Source organism: Neomonachus schauinslandi, chromosome 1 (genome assembly GCF_002201575.2).
Source record: "Neomonachus schauinslandi chromosome 1, ASM220157v2, whole genome shotgun sequence".
Taxonomy (NCBI): Eukaryota; Metazoa; Chordata; class Mammalia; order Carnivora; family Phocidae; genus Neomonachus; species Neomonachus schauinslandi.
In genome coordinates, this window is record NC_058403.1 from 168480168 (window position 1) to 168501687 (window position 21520).

A 21520-nucleotide genomic window follows, 5' to 3' on the forward strand; every position below is an offset into this window, starting at 1 on the left:
CATTTGTTTCGAGGTTGACTCATAGGCTCATAACAACATCAGATTGGTTTATTTCTGTTTGGAGTAGTTACTGGAACAGAAGATGCATTTGGGGACAAGGGAGAGAAGAAAAGGAGAAAAGTTGGAACATCTAAAAACCCTGCATGCCCCAGTCAACACCACCAGTTATGGAATCTGGGGTTGTCCAGAGTTCATGCACTGAATCGTCAGTCCTTCCAGGGCTCTGGGACCAGAGGAAATGCCCAGAGAGACCCAAGAACTTAATCAGCCTTTTAGAAGTGTGGGGCTCCAGTTGGAGGGACACACAGCATTTAGTTGGTCCAGCAGGGCCCCAGACGAGGGAGGCTACCATTGCCACACTCAAAATCCTCCACTAACTCACTGGTGCCTAAAAGCTAGACAATGATCCCTTTCCTGACACCGAGACATTTTCCATTTTCCTGAAGTCTGATGATCATGCCGGGGGCAGGGGAACTATGGGAGGGAGTTGCTGACTGGGTAGTTAGCAGTAGAGATCCCATTCCCAAAGGCTACAGTAGAGAAAGGATGTGGTACCAAAGCCATCACTGAAGGGCGAGAGACATTTTGCATATTGTTGCCATCTGATTCTGTAGTCGCCTAGAGGCCATACCATACCGGCCAGGCATGTTCAGTGTTAGAACAACAAGCCTCTGGCCATACCATGTGTGGTGGTGCTTCCTTTCCCCCTGAGTTCTTCTCCAGTGGTGCCTTAGACTTAGGATGATGCTAATAGATGTGGTAGGAATAATTTCAGTCTCCATGCCAGAAGCAGAGTTTCCAAAAGATAGCCTCATTCCACATTATCTCCCTCCAAAGGAATACGGAGTATGGGAGAATGGGTCTCTAGAGCGCGTTTCTCTTTCCCAATGAAGTCATCATTTAACTTTAGGACAGGAGCCAATGACAAATTCAATGGCCCTGTAATGATGCCTAGAGCAAGCAGCCAAATCTCTGAAAGCTTCTTCCAAAATAAAGTTATGGCACAATTAAACAGAGCCCTGGGTAATTTAATAATTGCTCATTTCATGTTTGCACTTGGAAATAGGAAACGTTTCCAAAGTCTAGGGTTTTAGAGTTACAAGCACCATCTAATTTAAAATCTCTTGTTTTATGAGGGAAACTGAGGCCCAGCTGGGGGGAGAAGCTGTGGAGGAGATCTCATCACCCAGGTCAGTGGTCCTCTCAAGTCAGACAAGGACAGAGGAAGTGGCTCATGTCACCATTCAGTAGAGGAGCTGACCAGCACTCGGTCAACCTCCACTAACAATTAACTTTTTTTTTTTTAAGTTAATTGCCAAAACAAATTTAAGATGAGAAATCATCTGTTCTGAAAACAATAGCTACTGGTGTTTCTTCTGGGACTGAAGACCATGTCTGATTTGGATATGGAAACTCCAGAAGAGACAGGTGGCAAGAATGGCAAAGGGTTGGTAATAATTGAAGCTGAGTGGTGGGTACATGGGAATTTATAATATCCTCTCCACATTAGCGTACATATAAAAAGCTCACATGAGGTAAAAGAAAAACAGGAAATGGCAAAGCTCAGTGATGGTCTATGTAAGCCAAAATTCTCTTCAAGGGGGTTCTCAATATCAAATGTAAGAGTAGCCATTGTAGGACACTTTCATTTAATTCTAATAAATGGCCCTTAAGTATGGCATAGAGTTCACAAATAAATCATATATTTATAAAGCTAACATACTTAAATTGTGTCGTTCCAAATATGATGAACAAATACTCAGTCCTTCAGATCAACTGGGTATCTATCCATGGGCAAAAAGATACTTAAAGACCAACCTTGACACGCACGGTCTTCTATTTCCCATGTCCCCATCTAACTTTCCAGAATCTTCTCCCACTTCCCTTCCCCAGACAGGCCACCTTTACATTCCAGTCTAGTGGTGGCTCCCTGATTGTATGCTGCACCTCCAGCCTCTGTGCACTGTCCCCATGGCGGTTTAAAAATATGTCCACAAAGTCTTTGATGCTCTCCTCTTCGAGGGGTACAGCTCAATCCCCCTCCCCTTGAGTGTGGGATGGACTTAGTTACTGCTTCTGGGAGAAGACAGAAGTGACAGGAGTGCTTCTTGACATTTGGTCATAAAACGCCCTGCAGCTTCCTCCTTGCACATGCATGCTCACGCTCTCCTCAGTCATCTGCTCTGAGGAAACCGCCTGCCACGTCATGTGGAACTCAAGCAGCCCTACAGAGGGGCCCATATGGAGAAGTGAGGCCTCCTACCAGCAGCCACGTGAGTGAGCAGAGAAGTGGATCCTCTGGGTCCACGCAGCCTTCAGATGAGGAGGCCCTGGCTGCCAACTTGATAGCAACCTCACGAAAAACCCTGAGTCAGAACCACCCAGCTAAGCCACTCCCAAACTCTGGGCCCTGAGAAACTGGGAGGACATAAATATTTACTGTTTGAAGCCACTAAGTTTTGAGGTCATTTATTATACAGCAATATAACACAACTAACATACCTTGTGTGATGGGTAAATAGTAATACCCCCCAAAGATGTCCACACCCTAATTTTCAGAATCAATGAACATGTTACCTTTCATGGGAAAAGGGACTTCACAAATGTGATAAAGTTAAGGATCTGGAGATGGGGAAATTATCCTGAATTATTCAGTGGGCCCAACATAATCACAAAAAGTGATGAAAAAATGATTAAAAGTGAAGGACGGGTGTGGGAGTGGCAGGGGCAGAGTCCTACGGCATGAGAAAGGCTCTCCTGGTCATGGCTGGCTTTGCAGATGGAGGAAGAAGCCAAGAGCCAACAAATGCAGGAAGCCCCTAGAAGCTGGAAAACAAAGCTAGAGCCTCCAGTAGGCGGGCAGTCCTGCCAACACCTTGATTTTAGCCCAGTGAGAACCTTTGCACATTTCTGACCTCCAGAATCTTTTTTTTTTTTTTTTTTTTTTTTAAGATTTTATTTATTTATTTGTCAGAGAGAACACAAGCAGAGGGAGAGGCAGGCAGAGGGAGAAGCAGGCTCCCCGCCGAGCAAGGAGCCCGATGTGGGACTCGATCCCAGGACCCTGGGATCATGACCTGAGCCGAAGGCAGCCGCTTAACCGACTGAGCCACCCAGGCGTCCCGTGACCTCCAGAATCTTTAAGATAGTAGATGTATGCTGCTGTAAGCCTCCAAGTTTGTGGTAATTTGTTAGAGTAGCAATAGGAAATGAATACGCCTTCCCTTTCTCCAAACTCTCAGGTGTATGTTTATCCAAGTTCTATCTATTCTTCCAGATGCTGTTCAGATGCCACCTTTTCTCAGAAGCTTGTCTTTCCCACACTTCTACAGCGTGTCACTGCTTAATTACAGCCCTGCTCATCGTTAGTTGCCTCAATTACAACCACTTAAAAATATCCTGTGTTGCCTGCCCCGATAAGATGGTAGGTTCACACAGGAAGGAATCATAGCTTACACAATGTTGAACCCCCCCACTGTACTTTGTATGTTTTCTACTTATTTGGGGTACAAGTTGGCTGGATCGATATACCTGCTACATCACAGAAAAAGACAGGGTGCTGTGACCCCAGTGAGGCAGGTCAATCTAATGACCTACATCCCAGAGCACCACTTGGTAACCTTCTTTCCTAGCCTTTGTATCTGTTCTTCTGAGGGAATTGGGCCTTGCTGGGGGACCTGGACTCTATGAATATAAAAAACAGAATTCCCCAGCTCTATTTGGATGGGTGTGATAACCATGAGGGAAAACCCCAAGCAGGAAAAGGTCAGCATATGCAACTCTGCCTCAATTTCCTCTTTCACTATCTTTTCATTTTCTTAGCCCTGGGTTTTCACTTCACTGCGGCTGGGAACTTCAGGAGAAGGGGTCAGAGAGGCACGGGTGAGAGAGGACGTGAGCGCGCTGAAGGGGGTGGGCATGTGTGCGTGCCTGTGTGTGAGTGTGTTCTGTGAGAGGAGCAGGGAATAAGGCTTCGGGAGAGCTTAGGAACTGACTATCTTAATACCTGCAGAAGCAATTACTGAGTGACCTCAGTCTTAGACAGACTTGGCTTTATATCTGAGTCCTGGCTACAGATGTACCAAAGCCCAGGTGATTCTGTGATACTTTTAGGAAAGGGGAAAGCAGCTTATGAATAAAGCAGAATTTTTTTTTCCGTTGCCGATTTATTAGAAGAGAAATATGCTACTTAGAAGGGAAAACGTATTTTATTTTAATTACACTTCTAATGAGTACATTTCTCCCCTCCCTAAATATGCATATCATGTTTAATTCAGTTACTGTTTTCAATTTCTCTCTTACCAGCAGATAGCTTTGAAGCCAATTAAAATCTTTCAGTTGACAACTATAGCTGTGTTTAAGCTTTACTGAAACAAAAACTGTTTCTGAAACAAAGGTGGGCTAAATAAGAAAAGGTATTAGCTACAATGCAATATAAATCTTGGAATGACGATATGGCCGTTCGGCAAGCAATCAATCTCAACTCCCCGCTTTCTAGGTGAGGGTCTGGGAGCAGTGAAGTCACCTGCTCAGGGCCACACAGCCCGTGGGGGCAGAAGTGGAATGGGAGTGAGATCCCCCACCTCTTGGGGCTGAGGGCTTCCCATTGTGCCTGGCTGAAGACAATGTCCCAGAAGGAGAGATTGCAAGGTATCTCGCCTGAGCAGAAGAGCTGAAAGCCCCCCTGTCAGTTCATAAGTCTCTTGGAGATCCTATACAATATTGATCTATTTTTTATAGGCTCTCAGAATTGTGAGGATGAATCTTTCTGACCAGTCTTAGTAGACCCACACACTGACAAGAGTGAAATCCCAGTTGTAGTGACCACTGTGGAGGCCTGGATACGTGAACTCAGGATCACCCCTGGAAGCTGGAATCACAGATGACCCCAGCAAACCTAACGGCTGAAAATATAAGAGTACAGAATAGATGCGGTCTATGTCCACCTTATTTCTGGTATTTTTTCTTTCTCTGTTCACCTGAGCATTGTGCTATGCAGATGTTCAAGCCACTCACACTTGAACTGGAGGAGCTTGCATCAAGTCCACAGTAGGCCACAAGGACACACTGTATCGGCTAGAAGTGCACCCTAAATCCCCTGGGATCCCTACCAATGAGGACATGCAAGCTGTTCTGCTAAAGGCTTCTGAGCCTCTCTCTCTATCAGACACCTGGCTGGGTGAGGAATGGGTTTTGGCTCCAGAAACATTTTCTTTTCATGATTTTATTTTTAAGTAATCTCTACACTCAACATGGGGCTTGAACTCATGACCCCGAGATCAAGAGTCATAAGCTCTAGCTATTGAGGCAGCCAGGTGGCCCCCAGGAAACATCTACTGTTTTAAAATTTTTATTTATTTATTTGTCAGAGAGAGAGAGAAAGCGAGCGAGCACAAGCAAGGAGAGCGGCAGGCAGAGGGAGAAGCAGGCTCTCTGCTGAGTAGGGAGCCCGACGCGGGACTCCATCCCAGGACTCCAGGATCATGACCTGAGCCGTAGGCAGACACTTAACTGACTGAGCCACCCAGGTATCCCGAAAACATCTAATGTTTTAAAGTGCTGGATGACGAAGTAGCCCTTAGAGATGAGCAAGAATGTTGTGGGGTTGGGGTGTGGTAAGAACAGGGGCCCCTGGCCAATGTGCACGTACAACCCTCTTTGCCACCAGCCAAACCCAGGGGTGCAGGGAGGTAGGGAGAAAAGTGGTGAGGTGGAAGAAGGGTGCAGTGAAGAACGCTGGTCTGTTCTGCCTCGGGTTGGTGGGAGGAAGGAAGAGGACAGAAGCTCCCAGAAAGTGATCTCTAACACAGCTTCCCCTCCCGCCACCCTGCCCTGCAGAAAGAGCCCAAAAGATCACAACTGTAGCTGGAATCTGGGGTTTCAAAGAAAAAACCTGGCTCCTGACTAACAGACAGAAATAAAGCACGATCCTTTCTACGTTGGTCACAACAGCTGATAAGGAGTGTACTGTCAGTACTGAAGAATCCCATTAAAATCCTAATGAAAACCAGGAGCTGAGAAGCCCTCTGGGATAGCCCTATAAAAGTGTTTTAGACGAGTCATTTCAACCCGACTGGCCAGGTATCGCAACGGGACTCGCTGGTGAGCAATGATGCGTCTTATGTGGCAAATGATTCCACTGCCTATAAAATGATACTAGAGTCTAAAAACCGAGCTACCCTATATAAAAGGGAGAGACTGGTGTCTTCAGAGCAGGTGAGCTAGTAAATGAGCAGTCAAGCTGGCTCAATTTCCTGCTTAAGTGCACCATCCTGTGAGCTCAAAGCCTGGTCTTTTCTCCCTTCCTTTTATTTCCTACATCAAGATACCAAAAAAGGACATTCTGAAAGTCTTGCATAGCCAATCCAATCCAATCAGATGGGGCATGAAGGAAGACTTCTGGGGAGGTGCCTCCCTGAGGCTAAAGCCCGTTTTTCAGCTACAAAGGTGTCTAGATCTGCCCGGTGCTCAGAGGTAGAAAGTGCCATAAATTAGGCTAGCTCTGCTCCTGCTTGGAGACACGCCCTTCACCATCCAGCCCAGGCTCGTGAAAGCCCAGGATGGCATGGCCCTGCCATCCCGTGGGCGCATCGCTGACCCACCTCTCAGTTTCTTCTGCCAGTTCATTTCATTGAAGAGGTCCTCGGACCGCAGGAAGAAGTCATTGATCTTGCTGCCTTGCTCATCCCTCTCTGTAGTGTAGTATATTCGCAGTTTCGACTCCTTGGTTAGGAATTCACATATGCTGGGCACAGGGAACACAATCTGTTCCATGGTTCGGTCTAATCTGACAATCTAGGGTGAGAAAATGGAGGAGCTTAAACAGTCATTTTCAAAAACCTTTCACTAAGAATCTTTGCTAAGGTCATGGGCTTGGTGTTCACGATGGCGTATAATACAAACCTGTTCTTGCGTCTTCTCAGATCTTATAACCCCCAGCCTGGGCTGTGTCTCTTGCATTTATATAAAAAACAGTCTGGGCAAGTCTCTAAGAGTTGGTTGTTTTGTTTTGTTTTAACCTGAGACCCATTAATTTTACTGTGACTAACTTTTGTCTCAACAATTTAAACTGTGTTTTGTGTACATATCCAGATGAGGGGGCTAGGGCTGTCCAACAGAACTTTCTGTAATGAAGGCATGGTTCCGTATCTGAGCATCTACCCCACATGGCTAGTGCAACTGACCCCCTGAATATTTAATTTTAATTTAAACAGCCCTATGTGGCTAATGACTATCATACTGGATGGTGCAGCACCAGACTGTGGGACAGACCTCACCTAAACTTCTGAGAGCAAAATTAGTTGTTGTTGTTTTTTCCTAAATAGGAACTTTAAAAAGAGACCTGTGGTTTATCCAGTTGCATTGTCCTCCTATCTCTTACTTGTCATGGCATCTAAAGTATACAGTGTGTGAACTGGTCCAGCCATTTAACACTGGTGTTGTGCTCAGTGCTCTTTGAAGCAGCTCTGTTGGGCCCCAGAGTGGACACCTCACAGGTTTTCTCCGTGTTCTTTCTAGAGTGGCTCAATCTCCAGAGAGGAGGCAGTCTGGTGAGGATTGTTCAGGTTCTAGGACACTGTACTTAGTCACCATCCTGGGGGGGTAGGGATTTCAAAAGGGGTGCAGGTGACAGTACAACAGGGGCATGACCTCTCTTTATCCTTCCTCCCCAGTGGCTGGAGAAGTCAGATGAGGCTCAGGGCCTACGCCCTCTTCAAGAAGATCTAGTTCTCACACTCTCAACACTTTTGTTCCCTGACACAGCAAGAAAGGTGACTCTGGTCAAGTTGTAGTGGGAAGCTCTCTCAGATGTGTGACAGGTTCCCATAGCCCTACGTCTATAAATTCTGGGAGACGTGGTCTTTAGACCAGTGGTTCCCAAATCTAGCTGGAGATCAGGTTACAGGAAGCTTCACTGTCATACTGATTCTGGTCCTTCAGTCAACCTCATTTAACTGGAATTGTGGTGGGGGGGTTGGTGACAGGAGCCTGCACATGAACCAGCTCCCCCCAAGTGACACTGCTGTTCAGATAGGCTCAGGGACCAAGTCCGCAGTCTCCTGCTGGCAAGAGCCTGCCTGCTTTGCACAGTCAGGTGGGCCCTGGATCTCCCTGAGCTGAAGAGATATGATGTGAGACGTGTTTCTGGAATCTAGAGGGAAAGGGAGGCTTCCTGGCAAGAACTGAGTCCCAGACTCCAGGGCTAGACAGCCTAACTCCCAAGAGCCAAAGGCACTCTGTAGGAAGCCGCAGGGAGTAACCGGGTGTTCTCTGGCTTTGCACAGGTAACTCCCTCAGGAAAGTGGAAGAAATGGGTGGTTAGCCAAGGGCAGGATTTGAGAGCTAGGAACAGCATGCCCGGCCATGTCTCTCCATCATTCAGTATCTGTCCACACCTCCTTCTCATGATACTTACAACTGGGAGTCAGGAGGTCACATTCCAATCCTTCCCCACCTCTAACAGGCTGGGTAACCTTGTTCATACCTCTTAACCTGAGCAAGCTTCAGTCTTCTCTCCAGTGGATGAAGGAGCTCTGACATTCTATGTTGCAAACACCTAAAGCTTGTCTTTGAAGGGCCCCATAGGACAGAGCTGGCCCTGCCATCAAGCTTCTCATCATTAACAATAAATCAAGGGTATTTGCCCACATGCACTGCCTTGGTCAACTCATCAGTAAGGTGATGAATTTTATTAAGACAGCCCGGACACACTTGAGACATCAGGTAAGAATATATTCCTAAAAAGTCTCCATCCTGAACATTTCATATGGCCCAAAGGAGTCTGTTAGCCCTTCAAAATCTTTGTTCCGACATTATATTGAATTTGTGCACTTCTTCCTTAGCTAAACAAGGCACACCATCCCTCACTGCCCAGAGCCTGGAGACAGAAGTCTGTGTTCAATGCAGGTAACAAAATGCACCCAGGGGCTCTGGGGTCAGCCAGCCCTGCGTTACACACAATCCCAGCTCTGGCCCTGCTAGCTGGGCTAATGACACACCCTCTCTGAGTCTTCTCTCAGCGTCTCCCCATCTGCTCACAGAGGATGAATAAAGTATGCTGTGTGTATGTGTGTTTAATGCAGATCTGACGGCACCACTCCTGTGTAAGCCTCTCCCAAGGTTCCACATGGCTCTCCCGGTAAATCTGGACTTCTTGCAAGGATGGCAGACGGGATTCTGTAGGACCCGGGGCTGCCTGTGCTGCCCTCCCTGCTGCTCACTGAATTCCAGCTCCTTACCCTCACCTAGCATCTCCTTTCTCAGGGTCTCCACTTGTCACTCCCCATGTCTACAAAGCTCTTCCCTCTAGGATCTGCCTGTTTCATTCCGAATTTTCCGAAGGTCTGTGCTTGGACGTCATTCTTCAGAACGGGCCTGTGTGACCTCCAGTCTCCAGCAGGTGCCTCTGCTAGACTTTCTTAGAACACCTTCTACTTGCCCCATGGCCTTGTCAGGATTCATAAGCAACATGCTGTTGCTCAGACGAATGACTGTGTGCCTGCCCCAGCACAGGGCAGAACCCTCTGTAGGCCCTCACCACAGGCCGGCGCCCTGAGGTCCCCCTGCTTTTACCTCTATCTGGGCCGTGTGCTTGGCATAAAACTCCAGAGCTTCATCCCCATCCACTTGGCCTCCGGGTTTCAGCATGGTCTGAAGTTCTTTGTTATGCCGAGCCAACTAGAACACAAATATAGAAAACATGGGAGTCACTGTCTCTTTGCGACAGGCACGTACATATGTGCTCCTTTCCAGCCTGGGGTATAAAGAATGCATCCTAACCAGCGGCAAGCTGAAGGGCAAAGGTGGCAGGAGGCTCGCTGCATTCCATCAAGGTGTGCTCTGCTCAAGCAGCTATTTTGGGAGCTTGGCAGAACAGCCTGGAAAGCTCAGGCCCACGTGAGGTCTGTCTTTCCCCCAATTTCTTTAGCCAGGCAGGAAGGAGATGGGGTTTTCTGTACAGCCACATGGAGTCTCCATTCAGAATGTTCCCAAACCCTCTCAGTGGCTAAACACAGGCAATGGAAGAGATGAAGGGCAGGAGCCTGTTTTTTATTCCTCCGCCAGCACGCTGTAGCAGGGCATACCAACCTCCTGCCCAGTACCGTCGCTGCTTTATCCCTAATTCCTGCACCTCAGCGAGGTGAAAGGGACAGGAAGCACAAGCCTGCAGCAGAGTTACAAGCTGCCCACACACATCAGCAAGCTCAAGGCACATCAACCTCCAGAAAAAGAAAGTATCTTCAAAAGCCCAGCCACTTGGGAAAAGAATTATGAAACAGGGCATTTTGGTGCCAAGGTAGGAAGTATTACTACACCCCCCGAAAAGCAAACAAAAAGAAGTCATAATGATAAGTTAGTTCCCCAAGATTTCTAAATGTGATAGGCAAGGCAGCTGAGGTTTATTTCTTCAGATTGTTAAGATAGACTCATCAATATTTATGAAGAGCCTAAGACTCCTTTCAACTGTCTCCAAACACAGCCATAAACCATCGAAGTGTCAAGGCTCAGTACGACGGCTTTTAAGCAACGTGGGGATTTCCAAGGACATGACGCTACCATGGGAAAACGGAAGAGTCCTGGAACTCAGCACACTGGGTCAGGCTGCCACGAGTACCTGGGAGCCACATTATCGTGAATACACACAGCCCGAGGTTAAAACCTTAAAGGAAAAGCAAGTTTAAGCACACATTCACCTTGGAATTCTGGCGCTGAAGGCCAGCAACATCCGGCGCCAGGACCTAGGGAGAGGTCATACCTGATGAGCCAATATGTAGATGTTGTGCCCCACGTTCCTGGGGGAGGCAGCTCCGTCCTCGCCATTTTCCCCATCCTCAAATTCCACCTCACCTTGCATGTAGGCTTTCTTGATCACTTCCACCTGCAAGAACGGTCAAGCAAATACAGCTCCTGTTTCAAGGAAGACCCGCCTGGGACTGGCATCTCCAGTCTCCCCTCCTGGGGCAGACGGCGCCCAGGAAGCTCAGCATTCTTTCCTATCAGGTTATGGACCCAGCCTCAGAATTCTTCTCAACACTGCCACAGGCAGTCCCTACCAATCAGCTTCCACCAGCATGAGAAATGAAACCCATTTGCTGTAAGCCGGACCAAGAGCTATTCTTTCCCCTTAAGAGGGGACAATGGTTATAAAAGTTCCTGGAAACAATAAAATAGGAAAATGTAGACTAGAAGCCAGACTTTTCCTCTCTCTACATTTCCTCCTGCCATCTCTCCCCAACCCCCAACCTTCGCCATCTCAGGAAAAACTAGTAAGAATTCCACTAGCCTTTAGGAAGAGCTAGTCAAACTATTATCTCTGATTCCACATTTTCCCCTGTCCACATTTCTCCGTCCCCACTCCATGTAAAAATAACACCATTAACAATTAACATCTACTGAGGTCTTTCTTTGTGCCAAGCACTGTGTAAGTATTTTAACATTTTTTTATTTGGGGAAATTTAATGTTCATAAACATTTATGAAGTGTCAAAGATTATCATTTACTATGGATGAGGAAACAGACTCAGAGAAGTAAAGGGGCATTCCTAAAATGATACAGCTAGTGAGCTGAGATTTGATCTCAAATCTGCTACCAGAGGACCCATGCATGTTGCTTTTTTTCACGCTGCAAGCACATTTCCTAGAGCATTTCTGTACCTGTCTTACTGTTCCCACCTACCTCAGTGCCCTACTCAGGGCCTGGGGGCTGGGTCTGCTCATTTCTCAATCTTTGCCCGGTGCCCAGCACAATGCCTTGGACAAAGTCGGGCCTGGCCAATGTTTATCACATGAACAAATCACTCGAGATTTAATCATTCAAAGAATAAGAACAAACCCTAAGTTGAAGGGAAAACCCTAAGTTGAAGGGAAAATTAATCATTTTCTTTGATGATTCAGAGGGCATCTCAGCCTCCTGTGTTGCCACAAGGCTATTCCTTGGAGTTATTTTTCATTATCCCAGAGCAAGCATGCAGAGGGCCACACATTTCTGTGCTGACATCGGGTCTGGCCCTGAAAGTAATTTTGGAGAAAAGATCCTCGAGATTTTTGATCTCTGAGCTGGATTTCCTGTTAGTTCTGATACCAAACTGAATAGACAACATGTTGCATGGGCTGTGGGGGCCAGAATATACACGTATGTGCACATGCATATGCACGCACATATGTGCAGATGTGTCCTAGACATGAGTGCTTCTCTTCTGTGTGGATTCTTAGAACCATGTTTGTTCCAGGAAGCCTCTGACTCTTCCTGTGAGCTGGGAATGCTGTTCTCCAACCACAAGGGGGCCACCCAGAAGCCTGTGGTGCCCATGGCCCTGGGTGCTGACATTAACCCCCCTCCCCCCACCAAGATGGGGGCATATTGTTGGTCCATGGGTCCATGAGAGTTGGAATGGGGTCTCTGTGAAGTCATTCTGTTCCTACTCACGAGGGACACCTCGAGCCCTCCTCCCCCAGTTACATAAGCTATGATGTAAACTCAGAGAGGGAGTCCATCTCAGACTGAGAACTCACTCCTGACCTCAGAGATCAAAGAGCTGGGCTCACTGTTAACTTTATTTCAAGGAATACATGAAGGGACTTTAGCCTGGCCCCCAGCGCACACAGGTCACCAGGCGACAGAAAAGTTTTAGTGCCCTCATTTAGTGCTGTCAGTTACAGTTTATTTGTGTGGGAAAAAGTCCCAACAGAGTTCTGTCCTCAGCTCATTTCACTGTCTCTGAGAGCTGCCTGTCTCACAGGTTGCAGCACTAACCTCCACCCTGGAAGTCACAGCCCACTGTGAATATCACTCTGCAAAAATAAACAAGATTTGTGTTTTCTTTGAAAAAAACAAAAAAACAAAAAAACAAAACCCAAGACATTGGCACCCAAGAAACACTCTCTGTCACCCTGACTATTGGCCCCTGGAAGAGATGGGGATTCTTTAGCTCTGGACGCAGACAGAGCATGAAGAGCTGCAGTGAATGAGGAAGGGGGAGGAAGGAGCTACAGTTCACGGAGGGCGCTGTGCTAGGGGCCTGATGCCAACTGTCTGGTCTCGCCTCCAAAGTCACCCTCTGGCCTACAGGATATTATCATCTTCCTTTTAGGGATGAGGAAACTGTGGCTCAGAGCAGTCAAGTGCCCACCCAAGGTGACGGGGCCGAAAGGGAGAGCTGTGGACTTGAACTCCAGGCTGCCAGGCCCCCAGCCCACTCGCTGCCCCAGCTCCCAGGAGGGGAAACGAGAGGTGAGGGCAGCTGCCGTCTGTGGCTGTGCCTCGGGGAGAGGGCAGACCCCACTCACTCGCAGCACTACCTCATTTCTCCAGCCTGGTCAGGGGCCTGAGTCCGATGTTCTTACTGCTGATTCTTTGGCATCTTTAAGAAAACTCAAGGCAGCAGGTTCCCTCTCTGCCACAAACCCTGCTCTGACTGTGCTTCGTGTCATGGCCAGGGGATCAGCCACCCAACTCACCAGTTCCTTCGGCCTCATGTTATAAAGAATCCTCTCTGCGTTCTCACTGTCATGCCTGCTCTCCATGATGGCCAGCAGCAACTTGGAAGCATTGTTCTAATTGGGACAAACAAAGAGAGGAGACAGTGAAGAGGAGCAGCCTGGGGTGGCTGGCCTGAATACGTGTGCCCAGTTGAGGCAAGCGCTGCAGCCTGGCCAAACAGACAGACATCTCCCCCCACGGGAGAACCACGGTTCTAGCAAAGCAAAACCCACCTGCACGCGACAGAGAACGGGCCACTGCAGACCCCAACCGTAACTGCAGATTCTGCTTTGAGTCTCAGAGGAACATGTTTGTTTGGGCATAGCTTCTCCCTAATGTTACTTGACACAAGTCCTAGTGGAAATTGGGAATTTAAACATGGGTGTTTATGGGTGTGTTGGCACCCTCATGATGCCAGTAGTTGGGGAAGAACCTGCTATATGGACCCATGATGCCTTCAGGGCAGGTGTGGCTTTAAACCTTGTCATTCAGGCTTGCAGGGCAGAGAAGAGAGGCAATTAAGGTAATTCCTCTCTTTCTTAAAATATTACTATCAGCTCTCATAACCCCTAATATTATAATGAGAATACAGCTGAAACCAGTTAACAAAGGTGACCCAGAGGAGCACCGTATGCGTGCCAAACCCTAATTTCCCATTTCATTCAAAGTTTTCATGTGCCCACACCCTGCACTTCTTGGCTTGTCTTCATTTTAGGTCCTGGGCCTAGGATAACCTGTATGCTTCTTTGTGTATAGGACTGGAAAATTCTTGCTATTTTTCATAAGAGGGGGGAAGTATTTTTTTCCTTCCCAAGTATGGGTCACAGCAATTCAATCAGGATTCTGTGCGATCAAATAGTGGCCTTTCAGAGCACACAAATTTCTATCATAATCCACAGATTACTGGATTAGTTGAAAAAGTCACTGGAAGGCTGATCAGTAGCACATAAAATTCTGTTCATTTCAGGCTCTCATCATGTACATTCTGATAAATGGGAGCCGGGCACATGAGCTTGAATTAATGTTCAAGTCAATTCTACAACACAACTTGTCAAAGGAGTTAAAAATAGCACACCCACCCAAAAAATCCATTTAAGTCATACCCCCAAATCAACTATCAATTTGGACTCTCCATTCTAAATACTAAAGGAAAAATAAAAATAATTGTGCAATTCCTGTGGGCTTCTGTGTTAACACCTTCTCTAATGACCTTTTTTTCCTATGACACTGTTTATGCAATAAACATAGATTAGCTTTTCAGCTAAACCCTGCGTTTCTAGGCAATTCTGTGACAATGACAAAGTGCTCACTGCTGTGTATGGGTGTGAGAGAGGGGACGGATCTCAACATGCCCTGACATGGGAACAGTTAAAAAGGAAATGTGCTCAGTGAGGCTAACACAGTCTGAAATACTTTGGACACCCAAGGTCTTTGGACTTTTAAAGAATCTTTGGAACTCCTAAATACAAATGAGGGTTTTCTTTTGGCGGGGTATGCTTAAGAAATCAACATCAGGGGCGCCTGGGTGGCTCAGTTGGTTAAGCGACTGCCTTCGGCTCAGGTCATGATCCTGGAGTCCCTGGATCGAGTCCCGCATCAGGCTCCCTGCTTGGCAGGGAGTCTGCTTCTCCCTCTGACCCTCCCTCCTCTCATGTGCTCTCTCTCATTCTCTCTCAAATAAATAAATAAAATCTTTAAAAAAACAAAAAAAAAGAAATCAACATCAGAAGTGGCATCCTGTCCTAAGACCCTTATTTGGAGGGGAAGACTGAAGTTTTGCATTTTAGTCAGAACTTACAACATAGATCATTCATTTAGTCTAAAAGAGCTGCCGTATTTAGTTTCATAACACTGACCGTATCACGTGCAGAAGCAAAACACAAAAGTGACTATTTTCACATGCTACTGTCTGTCTTTTGCTTTCAATTCCTACTTGCCTTCAGTTCTAATACAAGGTCCATCCTCTTCTTTCCCAAAGGATTGATGTCATTAAGGATCAGGGCTGTGATGATGTCAATGCCATTGGATTCATGGGTGGCTATGCAGTTCTGAGAAAACACATACACACACACACAGACATTTACACAAATGCTGGTCATAAATCTGATGTCAAAAGCCAACAGGCTGAACTGCTATTTGAACACAATGCTTGCCACTCCCAGTAATGTCTCTAGGGGAGAGCTGCAAATTTTCCGTGAGAAAGTGGTAAAAAATAAAAGACAGATGAAAATCGCTAGTTTCAGAATTAACAGTAAACAGCAGGAAAGTCCCCATGCACTGTAACTGATAAATTGGTCATGTCTAATCCAAATAGCGCAGTAAAGTTGGCTTTTGTTCTTAAGGGAAAATACAGTGTGTGACTGATTCTGAGTTCTGAGACCTGTTTTCCCCTTTAAAGATGTGTTCCATTCTCTCTACATCACTTGGTTTTCGTATTGCATACTTTTGCTTAAGGCTTAAGCCTGGAAAGCAAGTTTCCTGTTTAATTCACACGATACCAAAATTAATCATCTTCCCCCAGGTAAGGTCCCCACTTGCAGCAGAATCCACTCCAGTATGTGCCTTTTAACAGACCTCTTTGGCAGAAAAGTAAACTTGAGGTTATAAGGAAATTCACTTAGATGTTAAATAAAGCCTTTTCCCCCCAGCCTGTTGTAATTTTTTTGTTCCTTTTCACTTTAACTTTGATTACACCATCTGTCTTATCAGTGAACCAAGGGAGGAAAGTTGATCCAACACATGCTAACCTCATATTTATAGCCAACTATGACCAGGTGTTTGATACACAATGAATTGTCCCTTTTGTCAGCCATTCTTCTCCCCTGAGTGAAGGTCGTGGCCTTGCTCCCCAAGTAACACAGCATATCACACCTTCCCTGTCAAGTGAGTTTAGAACTGGCAATTTCAGTGGTAGTCTACCCCCTTCAGCCAGGATAGAGCCAAAATTCGAGTTTAAAATCATAATCATCCTAGTATCAATGCAAAAACTCACAAAGTCTATAATACGCCACGGATAAGCAATGAATGTTCTACTTAAGAAATGGTTGGATTACCCTCTAAAAATCTACTTCTTGAGAGGCCAACGTCAAGACTAATGGGCCTTTCTTTTCTCTGAATGTCTGTGGTGTTAAAATCTCAACTGAACATTTCCTCATGTTGTTCAAGCTGTCTTGTGGGTAGCAAGGTTTCTCTCTCTAACTAGGTTTAAACCTTTCCCCGTTAAGTAGCCACTGTTTGAGTCTTTCCTAGCATTTAAAATTGAGCCCCGTCTTCTGGTCTTCACTGAACTCCAACTTTATTATCTACCCCTAATCAAGTTAGTCAAATTTGGACATTTAAACCAAATCAAGCCAAGACATGCCACGCCACACATGGAAACCAAGGACAAGCCTGCCTATACCTATGATTAGGTCAAGTCCTGAAACATGATAAAGTGCCATAGCTCCTTGACTGCTGGAAAAAAGACCTCTAGTTCTAGTGACTTCCTAGGCCAACAGGCACATGTTTTGTGACTTCTGAACTAGTTCCTGTCAACAGCATTTCCCAAATGATGAACTTCCTTTTCTTCCTACCCACAAATAAAAATGGAAGTACCTGGTTCTCATGGCATGGTCCTTGACAGTATTCAGTCAGACTTTCCAGGGTTTGGTTGATGAGGGCTACATTCTTTTCATTTATATAGAGCCCGAGAAGACCAAGACCTCCAGTAGTGCTTCCACAAATACAGTCCAGGAACTGCAGCGTCTCACACACCAAATTGTAGTTGGTCTTGTTATTTTGGCAACGAAGGAAGTTCTACAATTGGGCAGTGCCCAGAATGGGGGAGCAAAGTCAGAGAGAAGAGGGAAAAGGTCATTCATACTGCCATTTTGCTGGGGTCTAATTGGTTGATGCCCTGAATTAATTAGCAATTATGCAGAAAGATGGAGCACTGGAGAGAAGAGTCAGCCCCCATGATGGTCAACTGTGGACTTGGTCAATGGCAATGGCCACCAAACACTGTAGCCTGTTCCCCAAGGTGCTTTTCTATGTGAGGCTGTGGAGGAGGGCTCCTCTTTGACAGATGCCTAAAGCCTTTTTGAGTTCCCCTCTCTCTTTTTCCCACTCCAGCCCATGCCCCTCCCACCAGGTATTGGGTTCAGAAGCATTTGACATTTCAAAGGGCAACGTTTATGTTTAAAAGATGATGGTGTGGGGCGCCTGGGTGGCTCAGTTGGTTAAGCGACTGCCTTCGGCTCAGGTCATGATCCTGGAGTCCCTGGATCGAGTCCCACATCGGGCTCCATGCTCGGCGGGGAGCCTGCTTCTCCCTCTGACCCTCCCCTCTCTCATGTGCTCTCTCTCTCTCTCATTCTCTCTGTCTCAAATAAATAAATAAAATCTTTAAAAAAAAAATAAAAGATGATGGTGTGGTCTGGATGCTGAATGCCTGGAGCCTAGTACTGGGGATGGCTCATCACAAAATAAGGTATTTACAGGCTGACTTAAGCCCACTGCCATGGCAGAAACCTGGGTTCTTTTCTGGCCATTTCCATTAATTATTAAAGGAAGGGGCAAGAATGAGTAAACGTTCGTGTGCTTGTATGCATGTGCTTAAATTTATGTTCTCCAGCTAAACCTATAATGTTAACAAGAGACAGAAGGGTAGGTACTTCCTCAACAAAATCAATCAAACCACGTTCAACCACCTCACAAAGCAGAGTCCATTTTGAGGAAGAGGAGATTTTTTTCAGAGACTCTTCTTAAAATCTCTTCTTAAAAAGAAACAAAAATTAACTGCGAAAATTTTTTGAAGCAGTTATAAAAGTTACATATTTATCACAGAAGACAGTACTATAAAAAGACATGAGCAAAATATAAAATAAATGTAACCTCTGACATGGTAATTCCACTTCTATACAATACTGACTTCTATTCACAAAGTATATACTGGATGTTCATTATAGCACTGTTTGTAACAATGAAGAACTGGAAACAACCTAAATGTCCATCAAGTGGGGAGTAAATATAGTATACCAACATCATTTAATATTACAATTTAGAAACACTAAGGTAGGTCCATATGTGCCAAAATGGAAAGATCTTTAGGGTATACTGTTAAAAGTTAAAAAAAACAAAAAGGCAAATAATGGATTAGTATGTATACACTAGTCTCATCCAAATACACAGAAGAATGACTGGAAAGCTACCAGCCAACCAGTTAGTTGTCCAAACCAACAATAGTCCTCTCTGGGTAGAGAGGTAGGAATGGGGAGAGGAATAATTCTTTTTAACTAACTTATCTTCATTTGGACTTTTATAGAAAGAATCTATTCAAGTATTCCTTGTATAATTAAAGTATTTATAAATGTACAGATTAAAAACTGGTAACAAAGTTTAATGGTGGACTCATCAACTAACCATTTCCCTCTACTCTCCTAACTTAACTTTAGTTCCTTATGCTCAAGTCTTTGTAACTAGTCTAAAAATTGAACAATCACTCAGGTCAGGGAGGGGGGTGGAGGAAGGACGGATGATTTGGGACCATGTGGGCTTTCATAAGATGATTGTTTTCCTAAGGGCCATGGGAAGCCATGGTAGTCTTTCATAGCCATTCTCTGATTCAGTTTCTTAGGGAAGACGCTACCTATTTGAGGGCCAAGCTGAGCCCCTCATCATGTAGAGAGGGAGGGAGAAGTCTTCAGGAAGAGGATAGGAGACGGCCTGGCTGTCCAAGGCTGAAATTCATAGCATGGCTCTCCAGGCCATTTGCCTCTCAAACTTATGTGCTCCCACCATGCCCTTACCCGCTCAGTGACATCACTGCTCCCGCCATGTCCCCCCCTGCTCAGTGACATCACTGCTCCCACCATGGCCCCCTTTCTGCTCAGTGACATCACTGCTCCCGCCATGCCCCCCTCTCTGCTCACAGACATCACTGCTCCCACCATGCCCTTCTCTCTGCTCAGTGACATCACTGTTCCCACCATGCCCCCCCCTCAGTGACATCACTGCTCCCACCATGCCCAGCCCCACTCAGTGACATCACTGCTCCCGCCATGCCCAGCCCCACTCAGTGACATCACTGCTCCCGCCATGTCCCACCCTGTTCAGTGACATCACTGCTCCCACCATGCTCCCTCTCTGCCAGGAAGCAATGAACTTCTTTCTACTCTTCAAGCACTCTTCATTCTCTTCCTCTGGGGCTTCGGGCACACTATTCCCTCTGCCTGTCATTCTCTCCCCATCTCTACCCCAATGAACTCATCTTTCTTCAGAATGGAATCTCAAGTCACTTGTCTCAGAAAGCCCTCCTAACTCCAGTAAGATCAGAGAATGGCACACAGCTCTCTCAGCCCTCCTTACACTTCATGATTTGCTTACAGAGATGTCTGTCAGCTCCGCCCAGGACCATGATGATAGCACGGGGTGCCTGGCAGCTAGCACAGTGACTGGCACACACCAGGTGCTTCATAAACACTAGCTAAAATAATCTGAATTAAATTGAATGGGTGGAGGAAAGGGGACTTGTGAAGTCCTCAAGCCTGCTGTGTTTCAACTCCTCATGAAGGATAATTGGCTGCCCTTTCTTGGAAGCCTCTCCCATAGCTCATGGTTTTTGCAGAGTGTCAAGCCCGAATCTCCCCCTCCCTAGCTCAGATCCATTTCCTCTGTCCTCTACAAAAATAGAGGGATGCCACTCACTAGGAGGCTCACAGGGACTCTTTCTATGTTCAGGGAATAGATTTCACCATTAGCACACACACTACCCTGCCTTGTTTAGGCTAGAGAAATCCTGTTCTTTTTGTGGTTTTCCTTGGAGGGCCAGGGACTAAGTCAAGATGGGTGGATTGAGAAATGAAAAGACTTCAAGTCTGTTCTCATACAGATGTCAGTGGTAAGAGACCTGCATTCCTTAACCGAGCTGAAAAGCAAAGCCAGCCCCTCAGGGGAAGGATGGAAAACACAGGCAAAACGCCTCAAGAATAGTCCTTCCCAGTAAGCTTCTTACTACTGTGGACAAAGCTTGCTTAAGGCAGCAGCTGTCTGTTTGGCAAAGTCAAAAGCAGTGGCCTTATCTCTACTGAACATTTACCAACAGGAAAGTTAAGATGCTGGGCCCAACTTCAAAAGGCTGGATTCCTTCTCTCGTGGAGCTTATTAGTACTTCTTTATACCAGGGGGTAGGGGGTGGGCAATAATTCTGTCCTCTTGAGAAAGTCTTTTCCCTTTGGTACACAAGCAAACCCTGACCCAGAGATCCACCGTCTGCTCTGGAACACTGCCAACAGGGTGGCACTCAGAGTAGGTGAATCCCACTCAAAGCCATCATTTGGAGAACCAGATTTCTACAAATGTAATTTTATCAGAGCAATTTTATCAATACCTCAGTGTGTACGACATAGTGGGAGTCTTTAAACATGATTCTAACCTTCATCCTTGTGAACCACTGGTTCAGATCATTGGTTTTCCACCTGGGCCCTGTAGGACCCAGGGGGATCCCTGGAATGCACCACCTCTCAGGGCTCTGGTAGGTAAGGGAGGAAAGGAAAGTTCTTGTGCTCTGTAGTTTCTACTCTGAATAGAACAGCTTTGCTCTCATCTGCTTTACTTAGTACATTTCTGCATAAGATCTTAAACAAAGGATTCTGTGGCCAAAACCAAAAAAGTGTAAAGCCACTGACTTGGATAATGTTTATGGTACTTTCAAAGATTAAGCTGCTAAGACTTTTTTTTAAGTTGTAAGACTTTAAAAAATATATTAAAATACACTCTACACTCCCCTTTCCCCCAGTACTGTTTTCCACAGAGCAATGTGTTGGAGAATCAAATTTTGGAAGGACTCATTAAAAGGTGATTCTGCCCATGGGGTTCTTAGGGCCTTAGTTCAAAGGAGAGTTATGTGAAGAGCTAAGGTACAAAACTAACACTGTGAAGACTTCCACACAAGAACTGGCAAATTCATGCAATGAAAGCCTTACTCTCCTTCCACAGTGGACTCCGGGTATGGTGCTAAAGAGAAATCAAGGGGTACCGTGGAGGAGTCAGAACAGGTCCACGA

At 46.1% G+C, this 21520-nt stretch overlaps 1 protein-coding gene across 2 annotated transcripts in view; it reads right to left on the reverse strand.

Moving 5' to 3' along the window:
* ITPR1 (inositol 1,4,5-trisphosphate receptor type 1) overlaps positions 1-21520 on the reverse strand; it is a 307485-nt gene that overhangs the window by 47692 nt on the left and 238273 nt on the right. For both annotated transcript variants that reach the window (XM_021695119.2, XM_021695118.2), the window contains 6 exons: positions 17074-17274; positions 15417-15527; positions 13458-13553; positions 10757-10879; positions 9574-9678; positions 6603-6795 (listed from right to left, as the gene is read on the reverse strand). In XM_021695119.2, coding sequence (XP_021550794.1) covers positions 6603-6795; positions 9574-9678; positions 10757-10879; positions 13458-13553; positions 15417-15527; positions 17074-17274 — 829 coding nt within the window. The remainder of the gene's footprint in view (positions 1-6602; positions 6796-9573; positions 9679-10756; positions 10880-13457; positions 13554-15416; positions 15528-17073; positions 17275-21520) is intronic.